The 10,450-nt window shown below is 40.4% G+C and overlaps 1 protein-coding gene and 1 pseudogene across 1 annotated transcript; both read left to right on the top strand.

Annotated features, from left to right (window-relative positions):
* Window positions 1-7,564: 7,564 nt before the first annotated feature.
* On the top strand, window positions 7,565-8,359 carry LOC145099428 (uncharacterized). Its single transcript, XM_079037001.1, has one exon. The coding sequence runs from the start codon at window positions 7,565-7,567 to the stop codon at window positions 8,357-8,359; it is 795 nt and encodes a 264-aa protein (XP_078893127.1).
* Window positions 8,360-9,928: 1,569 nt separating this feature from the next.
* LOC145099427 (putative mitochondrial protein AtMg00820 pseudogene) lies at window positions 9,929-10,246 on the top strand (annotated as a pseudogene).
* Window positions 10,247-10,450: the final 204 nt, after the last annotated feature.

The raw sequence follows: 10,450 nt of genomic DNA, 5'->3' as shown, positions 1-10,450 counted from the left end.
TAGCCACAAAGGCAAATCTGGGGGACAGAACAAGAAGAATTTTGGACCCAAGAAACAAAGCTTCAAGAAACCGGGTCATCAGAATCCTAACTCAAAGCCAAAAAGGGTCGGTCCTTGCCACGTCTACGGAGAGATTGGGCACTATGCAAGAGAATGCAAAGATCGCAAATCAGTACCGGTTGCACACGCAGTCGAGAAGGTGACTGACATGGTGGCCAGTGTGAACCTTGGAGAGATTTTCATGATCTCCTCTCTTACTCGAGCAATCTGTGCTCGAGGTTGGTTCGTGGACACTGGAGCCACTATGCATGTTTGTGGGCATCGAGAAAGCTTTAGTACCTACTACCCCATGCCACAAGGGATGGTTGTCGTCTGTGCTGATGGCCACAGAGCTGAAGTTCTAGGAAAGGGTGATGTTCGGTTGAAGTTCACACATGGTGAATGGATGACTCTTCGAGATGTTCTTCATGTTCCTACCATCTCGAAGGGTTTGGTTTCTGCGGACAAGTTTGACAAGGGTGGGTTCAAGATGGTGCTTGAGAGAGGCAAAATTGTGATCACTAAAGGCAGAAGACATGTTGGGAGGGCGAATAATACTTCGGGAATGTATCGCTTGTGTCTTAGTGATGAGAGTAATGTGAGTGGTCCTAGTGTTGAGTGTGGTGTTTCTAGTGTTGCTAGTGTGTCGAGTGTTGGTAAAGATGTAATTGATGGATTGGTTGCTAATGTGAATGAAGTGAACTTTTCTAGTTATATTGTTTGTTCAATTTCTTTATGGCATAAACGTTTAGCTCACACTAATGTTAAAAACATTGAAAAAATGCAAACTAAAGGTATGTTAAAATATGACACAAAAGATTTTGAAAAATGTGAAACATGTGTAAAATCAAAGTTCACTAAGAAACCATTTCCATCAGTTAAGAGAAACACATCTTTACTTGAGTTGATTCATTCTGATATATGTGAGTTGAATGGAATCCTTACTCGAGGAGGAAAAAGGTATTTCATCACATTTTGTGATGACTTCAGTGGATATCTACATGTTTATTTGTTGAGATCAAAAGATGAAGCTTTTGATGCATTTAAACGATATAAGGCTGAGGTTGAAAATCAACTTGAAAGACACATCAAAATTCTTCGCTCGGACAGAGGCGGAGAATATTTCAACCTAGAGTTTGACACATTCTGCGAAGAGAATGGAATCAAACATGAGAGAACATCACCATACACCCCTCAACAGAATGGTTTGGCTGAAAGAAAGAACCAAACTCTTTTGGAGATGGTCAACTGTATGTTGAACCAATCGGGTCAACCAAACAATCTGTGGGGGGAAGCACTATTAACTGCTTGTTATGTTCATAACAGGATCACTAGTCGTGTGATTCCTACAAGCCCTTATGAGTTGTGGAAACGTAGAAAGCCTAACCTAGACTATTTGAAAGTGTGGGGGTGTGTTGCTTATTATCGGACTCCCGATCCTAAGCGAACCAAATTGGGAGCACGAGCTAATAAGAGTATATTTATTGGATATGCTCAAAATAGCAAGGCTTACCGATTACTAGATATTGATTCTGGTGTTTTTGTGGAATCCAGAGATGTGGAATTCTTTGAGGACAAGTTTTCTAAGGATGAAGAAAACTCTAGTCATACAACACCTACAAGTACCTCTCAAGAAATACTCCCACCTCCTCCCATTGTGGAGGAACCAAGGAGAAGTACTAGGGCTAGAATTGAGAAAACCTTTGGAGATGATTTCTATTCTTATTTGGTCGAAGGAACACAAAAGAAAGTGACGAGAGAGGTCATTTTTTCAATTAATTTGGATGATGATCCTAAGACCTTTACTGAAGCCATGACGTCTCGGGATGCTCCTCTGTGGAAGGAAGCAATCAATGACGAAATGGATTCAATTATGGGTAATGGAACTTGGGAGTTAGCTGATCTACCCAAGGGGAGAAGACCCATAGGATCCAAATGGATATTCAAGAAGAAATATCATTCTGATGGATCCATATCTGCTTATAAAGCAAGGTTGGTTGCAAAGGGCTATAGGCAGCGAGAAGGGATCGATTATTTTGATACCTATGCCCCAGTTGCTAGAATTAGTTCAATTAGAACTCTCATTGCAATATCAGCTTTGAAGGGATTGTACATTCATCAAATGGATGTGAAGACAGCCTTTCTAAATGGTTATCTCAAAGAGGAGATTCACCTGGAGCAACCTGAAGGTTTCGTAATACCTGGACAAGAAAACAAAGTATGTAGACTTGTTAAGTCTTTGTACGGGTTGAAACAAGCTCCTAAACAGTGGCATGAGAGATTTGACACCACTGTGACTGCCTTTGGTTTTCAGCACAATAGTGCTGACAGATGTATTTACTCTAAACGTACATCTGATTACATAGTAGTTATATGTCTTTATGTTGATGATATGTTGATCATTGGCACTCACCTAGAAGGTATTCTTGAGACGAAGAAATACCTATCCTCGAACTTTAAGATGAAAGATCTTGGAGAAGTTGATACTATTCTTGGTATCAAGGTGAAGAGGACAGGTAGTCAGATTTCTCTGAGTCAATCTCATTACATAGAGAAAATTCTGACAAAGTTTCAACATTTGAACATTAAGGAATTTAACACTCCTTTTGATTCAAGTGTTAAACTTAAGGTGAATTTTGGTCGAGCTGTGGCTCAACTAGAATATGCTAGTGCAGTTGGGAGCATGATGTATGCTACTCACTGCACGTGACCTGACATCGCATTCGCTGTAAGCAAGTTGAGTCAGTATACAGTTAATCTAGGGACGGAGCACTGGAAAGCAGTGGGTAGAGTACTAGGATACCTGAAAAGGACAAGTACTTTTGAATTGACATATTCGTCATCTAATGGAATACTTGAAGGTTATTTTGATGCCATCTGGATTGATCACACCGGTGATTAAAAATCCACAAGTGGTTGGATTTATACTCTAGCTGGTGGTGCTATTTCTTGGGCGAGCAAGAAACAGACATGCATAGCTCATTCAACGATGGAAGCAGAGCTAATTGCCTTAGTAGCAGCAGGCAAAGAGGCAGAGTGGATTCAAGATCTACTAATGGATATACGTTTGTGGGATATTCCAATGCCTTCAATACACATGTACTGTGACAGTGAGGCCACACTGTCTAAAGTATATAATGCGGTATATAATGGGAAGTCAAGACATGTAGGTCAGCGACACAATTTTGTGAGACAGCTAATTGAAAGTGGTGCCATCAAGGTTTTCTATGTCAAGACAAGTAGGAACTTGGCAGATCCGTTTACCAAACCTCTGACGAGAGATTTGGTTACATCTACCACGAGAGTCATGGGTCTAAAACCACAATAGAATCGTTTAGTGATGGAAACCTAACTTGATATTAGTGCTCCTAATTTTCAAGTTTAAAGGGTAACAACGAAATCACTAACGATAGAAGGTACTATCATTCATGATAGATCCATGTGAGGTAGGATAGTGCGTCGTTGCCGAGAATGAGGTTGAGTTACGACTCTTAACATAGTTTTGGAGACATCTAAGCAACGAAGATGTTGTAAAACTATGCCTATATGATCTAGAGGTGGTGCCGCCTCAAGTGAAGATTAGTGGTTTATCTTCTAAAGGGTCATGAAAAGGATTTATAGCGCATGGCCATAATAGCGCTCAGGGAGAACACAAATATGACTTGTGATGTGTGGGGGTAAACCGGAGAGGTCATTTAGATTCATGGTTTAAACCTATAAGGATACCATTGAATCGGTCTCTTCTTGTTTGTTCTCATTAAACTAGGGTTTAATCTTCGTGACACACGAGTGACATCATCTGTCTGAGTGAAAGGAAACTTACCAACTTGGTGGGGGATTGTTGGAATTATATATATATATATATATATATATATATATATATATATATATATATATATAAAGGTATTGCAAGTTGGCAATTTCCTTTGTATCCCACATTGGTGGGGAGAAGAAACTTTTGAGGGTTTATAAGCCTATTCCCTTGGTAAGCCTTCAAAGGCTTTAGTGGATCAAAGGATTGGGCCAATCCCACGCGCGCGCCTAGCCTAGCCTAGCACTAGCCGACGCCGCGAGTGCGCAAAATGGCGCGATTTAGGCGCACTTTGCACTTCGCACGACGCATCGGTCGCTGAGGAGCTTTTATTTTTGACGAGTTCGGGTCAAGTCGGTTTGACCGATCCAGGTCAAATGGTTGACTGCCGTTGACTTCGTGGAGGCCAAGTCAGGGTATTCTAGAAGGATCAGGAAACGGCTTGCTTGGAGAGCAAGTTGTCGCCCTAGGGTTTCTGGGGCCGGCCTATGGGGGCCCGTTTGATGCCTTCTAGGGTTACAATACCTATAAATACAGCTCCCTAGGAGCCACATGAACACTCACGAAAATCTGAAAGCTCTCCCTCTCTCTGCGGTTTTTTCTTCTAGTTTCCGAGTAGTCGCTTTGTGTTTGTCGATTTCCAGTGCTGTTGGAATATCGATCTAGCTGCATTAAATCATGGGGTTTTACTCTGTTGCTTATAACCAGTAGAAGCAAAGTAAAAACCTTTAAGGACAGGAATCTGATCCGTGCAGTTGCTTCAAGATCAAGTCAGCAATCAACAGGTCGGTTTTACTTTTTCTGTCTTGTGTTTAATTCGTCCAATAATAGGACAGTCTTCTTCTACCTTTCTTATAATCAGATCTAATCGAGAAGGATAGATCTGGTTTTTGGACGGAACTTGGTAAATATAATAATAATAATTGAATTTATTATTCGCAACTAATCGACATATAATTCACAATATTATTTGTCGGTTTCCTTGCGCGTCTTTTAGTTTGATATACAACACGCACATCAACTAACTCCAACTCATCAATAAAATCATTAAATGCATCCGTTGAAGTGTGACAAAAAATAGAAGCATATCTTTCTGTTTCGTCTCTAACAACATTAAAATCACCAAAAATAATGTAATTACTCCCACTCCTTCGAACAAATGACTTCAGATAATCCCACACTTGTTGTTTCCCAACTAAATCTTGAGGAGCATAAACATTGACCATATAACAATGAATATGGAATGGAACCCACACTCCACCAACAATAACTACATTATTATTACACTCCACACTATCTTTTACAAAAACATTAGGATCCCAAATAGAAAGAATCCCACCCGAACACGCTTGAGCACAACTACTCGTAAAATCAAACATGTAATTACCCTACATGCTACGAATCTTAAACACATTAACTTGAGTCATTCTGGTTCTCTTGAAGCCCCAAGAACGACATCCCATTCGGAATACACAAGGATTTAACCCAACTTCTTTTAGAGAAAGTCCGGGTGCTACAAATGTTCAAAAATAAACAATTCATTGATCGACCTGTATCACACCAATACTCAAAAAAAAATTGACGAACCCTTTCCTTATTTCCATCCATATCATACCCAAGAAGATTACCCATCTGGAAATATTGCGCCATTACATTATAAATGTTGTCCATTGAAACAGGAGCACGTTTCTTAAGAAACTTAGAAAATCCATGAGAGTTAGAAGATCTAGCTTTGAAGGCCACCTTATTAGAATGTCGATTATTATACGGATCATCTGGAGAAGAACGCCGGAAACCTGGAGGTTGAGAAGGAGAATCAACATCCTTACAATGATTATCAGCCGAAGCAATAGTAGGAGAAGCTATCGGAACAGAAGTTGCAACCGGCTGTTGTTGAGAATCCACCTGGACAAGATCAACGACCTGTTGAATTGGAACAAAAACAGGAGGATGAACCGGAACGTTTTCGTGAGGGAATGGCAACTCACAGCCCAGCATCGGGCTGGAATTCCACCCACATCCTTAAGCACATTTCCCTTGATACACCTAGTAGGAAAGAACCGGCCCATTTTGTCAACGAAACCAGCACCCCGTTCACCATTCTGAATATAATCTTTCTCGCTGAAATCATCACCAATTTCTCTATCTTCTTGATTAACATGATTATCATCTCCCAAAATATTATCACCAATTCACCACAGACATCATCCGACTCGCCTGAAAGCTTTGGAATATCACAATCCAATGCCTCACCATTGTCAATAATTTTCGGTTCCCAATTAAAGAGCTCATGAACACCTGTATCGTACTCAGTCTATTGCAGATAAAGTCTGTATATAATTAGTTTTATTTAGTTACCTGTATTAGACTATTTTTTACTTTGAATATCGTGTACATTCATGTTGTAATTTTTATATATACTTTAATCATCTTTCAATAATATTCATCGGGAACTTTTATCCCATCATCACATGGTATCATCCTAAATACCGATCCCTGAAACAACCCTAAACCTCCTCACTGCTTTCTCTTTCTTTCTGCCTCTCATCTTCTTCATTTCACGATGTCTTCTTCATCTGAGAATTCTTTCATCTTAAATACTCGCATCCATATGCTCACCATTAAATTAACCTCATCCAATTACCTCCTCTGGTGAAATCAAATTACCCCACTTCTTCTACATCAGAATTGGTTGAGTCATATCGATGGTTCTTCTACCGCCCCGCCATCCACAACCCTAATCGACGGCAAAGAAACTCCCAACCCATCCCATGCTGCTTGGGTCGAACTTGATCAGAAGGTTCTTTTAAATCTTCAATCCTCTATGTCTGAAGAGTCCTTGTCTGAAGTCTTGGGTCTCTCTTCCCCTCGTGTAGTATGGGCAGCCTTGGAGTCAGCCTATAGTCATGATTCTTGTTAAAGATCATCACTAGCCCAATAAGAACAAATATTATCTAGAAGAGTTTAGCTTGTTTTAGAATGCTCTAGAAGATTCTAGAACATTATGGAAGACTATGGAAGACTCTGGAATATACCGGAAGAGTCTAAAATACTCTAGAACGACATGGAAGACCCTGGAAGGTTATGGATCATTCTAGAAGACACTGGAGCAACCTAGACCTCTCCAGAACATGATAGAACGTTCTAGAAACATATAGAAGCATGTAGAGTATGTTAGATAGTTCTAGAGATATCTAGTATGTAGTAAGTGTATGCTAGTATCTAGAACCTTCCTAAGAGGCCTATAAATAGGTATGGAGCTCATTTGCTCCAAACCATCCAAGAAAAGCGTCCAAGTAAGAAAAGTGTAGTAGTCTCTCAAAGTGTAAAATCTTCTTAAGTGTCTTAATAAAAGTCTTTTTGTTTCCCATATAAAAGAGTCGTGTTCAACAATATGGTATTAGAGCAAGGTTTCTTGATAGTGAGAACGAGTGATTCTCGTTGTATTGTGAGTAGTTTGTGACTCAGCAAGTTTAGTGTCGAAACTAGCTTGTTTGGTATTACCGAGGTACTGCCAACATGATGGGTGATCTCCAAGTCATTGGAGGAATCAAGAAACCCAAAAACAACAACTACAAAACGTGGGAAACATGTATGAAGTCCTACTTACAAGGACAAGATCTATAGGAGGTCGTTGGTGGAAGCGAAACTACACCACCAGAGGAAGACGTTAATGGTGCTTTGCGCAAATGGAAAATCAAAGCAGGCAAAGCAATGTTTTCCTTGAAGACCACAATCGAAGAAGAGATGTTGGAGCATATTCGGGATGAGAACACCCCGAAACAAGTGTGGGACACGTTTGTGACGCTTTTCTCGAAGAAGAATGATACGAGACTACAACTTTTGGAGAACGAGCTATTATCAATCTCACAACATGACATGACGATTGCTCAATGTTTCCACAAGGTCAAGTCGATATGTCGGGAGATTACTGAACTAGATCCGCAATCCGTCATTGCAGAAGCTCGAATGAAGAGGATCATTATCCATGGACTGAGGCCGGAATATAGAAGCTTTGTTACTGCTGTACAAGGATGGCCCGTTCAACCATCACTTGTAGAGTTTGAGAATTTGTTGGCTAGCCAAGAAGCTATGGCTAAGCAAATGGGAGGCATCACGCTGAAGAGTGAAGAAGAAGCACTCTACACAAGTAAAAGTCAGAGGAATTTCAAGTCACCTTCTAAAGAAGGATACAAAAATGATGACAAAGGGAAGAGTCAGCCAGGAACCTCACAACCATGGAGATCTCAAAAGACCGACAATAAAAGTTCTCGTGGGAGGAGGTTCGAAGGAAACTGCAACAACTGTGGAAAGTGGGGCCACATGTCCAAGGATTGTTGGTCAAAGAAAAAGTATGTGGAAAGCAATGTTGTAACTTCCAAAAAGGAAATAGAGGATGAATGGGATGCTGAGGCATTATGTGCCATAAAAGAAAACGAGTTGGCACTCATGGCAATGATAGGAGAGCGTATCAACTATGAGAATGACTGGATCATTGATTCAGGATGATTCAATCACATGTCTGGTGATCAGAACAAACTACAAGGCGTGAAGGAGTACAAAGGGAGTCGCATGGTACTTACAGCCAACAATGCACGACTTCCAATTGATTAGATTGGAAAAACAACGATCATGCCTGGTAATAAATCTGACATGGTGTCACTATATAATGTCTATCACGTGCCAGGTATGAAGAAGAACTTGTTGTCGGTATCGCAACTAACATCGTCAGGTAACTACGTCTTGTTTGGCCCACAAGATGTGAAGGTCTATCGAGATCTTAAAATATCAGAAAAGCCAACAATGAAACGATGGAGAGTGGAGTCCATCTATGTGATCTCAACGGAATCTGCATATGTAGACAAGACTCGAAAGAACGAGACATCTAATCTATGGCATGCACGATTGGGACATGTTGGCTATCACAAGTTGAAGTTAATAATGGAGAAATCCATGCTTAAAGGCTTACCTCAACTTGAAGTCAAAACAGATATTGTTTGTGCTGGATGCCAGTATGGTAAAGCTCATCAATTACCATACAAGGAGTCAAATTTTAGAGCAAAGAAGCCACTAGAGTTAATTCACTCGGATATGTTCGGTCTAGTCAAGCAGACATCAGTTAGCGGGATGTGGTACATGGTGACGTTCATTGATGATTATTCGAGATATGTGTGGGTTTTCTTCATGAAAGAAAAATCTGAAACATTCTCTAAGTTTCTAGAATTTAAAACAATGGTCGAATGAGAAGTGAGAAAGAAGATTCGGTGTCTACGCTCAGACAATAGAGGAGAATACACCTTGGAAGAATTCAATCGCTATCTACAAGAATGTGGTATATGTCATCAATTCACATGTGCCAACACACCTCAAGAAAATGGTGTAGCTGAGAGAAAGAATCGGCTTCTTGCAGAAATTTGTCGAAGCATGCTACACGCGAAGAATGTCCCAGGAAGATTTTGGGCTGAAGCAATGCAGACTGCTACCCATGTGATCAATAAACTTCCCCAACCAAGGTTAGGTTTCATCTCACCATTTGAGACACTATGGAACATGAAACCTACTGTTAGCTACTTCCGAGTATTTGGTTGTGTTTGCTACGTATTTGTGCCTAGTCATTTACGTAGCAAGTTTGACAAGAAAGCAGTCAGGTGTATATTTGTTGGATACGACAATCAAAGAAAAGGATGGAGGTGTTGTGATCTAACAAGCGGAAGATGCTACACTTCAAGAGATGTAGTGTTCGATGAAGCATCTTCATGGTGGTCATTAGAGAAGAAAGTATTACCAGACTCGGAAAATATTGAAGAAGTTTTAAAACAAAAGATGGGGGAGTAAACTGCACACATTTGGTCAAGTGTTGATACACCTGAAGATACGAGTGACACTGATGTCATTGAGCAAGAAGTAACTCAAATAAGTGATGCCGGTGAAAGGGAGACGCCGCCTCCACAACTTCGAAGGACGGAAAGAATCTGAAAGCCTAATCCCAAGTATGCTAATGCGGCCATTTTAGAAGACGGTGTCAAAGAGTCGGAGACATATGAAGAAGCAATTAAGAATAAAGCTTGGCAAAAGGCAATGGAAGAAGAAGTTAGAGCCTTAAAGCAAAATCAAACATGGGAACCGGTACCAAGACCAAGAGATATAAAACCCATTTCCTGCAAGTGGGTTTATAAATTAAAGCGACACACAGATGGATCAATTGAAAGATACAAGGCTCGTTTGGTGGCTCGAGGGTTCTCACAACAATATGGATTGGACTATGATGAAACATTTAGTCCAGTGGCGAAGATAACTATTGTACGCATGCTGCTAGCTCTTGCAGCTAGTAAAGACTGGAAATTATGGCAGATGGATGTGAAGAATGCTTTCTTGCATGGAGAATTAGATTGGTAGATATACATGAACCAACCAAAGGGATTTGAGGATGCAGTTAATCCCACTCATGTGTGCAAGCTGAGAAAAGCTCTTTACGGATTGAAGCAGGCACCAAGAGCCTGGTATGGTAAGATTGTTGAATTTCTTACCCGAAGTGGTTTTTCAGTTGCACATGTAGACTCAAGCTTGTTCGTCAAAGAAAAAGAAGTGAAGTTGGCAATT

This window comes from Lactuca serriola, chromosome 4 (genome assembly GCF_051521515.1).
Source record: "Lactuca serriola cultivar US96UC23 chromosome 4, Lser_US96UC23_V15, whole genome shotgun sequence".
Classification (NCBI taxonomy): Eukaryota; Viridiplantae; Streptophyta; class Magnoliopsida; order Asterales; family Asteraceae; genus Lactuca; species Lactuca serriola.
Note: the sequence above shows the minus strand (reverse complement) of the source record. Positions and strands in the feature narration are given on the sequence as shown.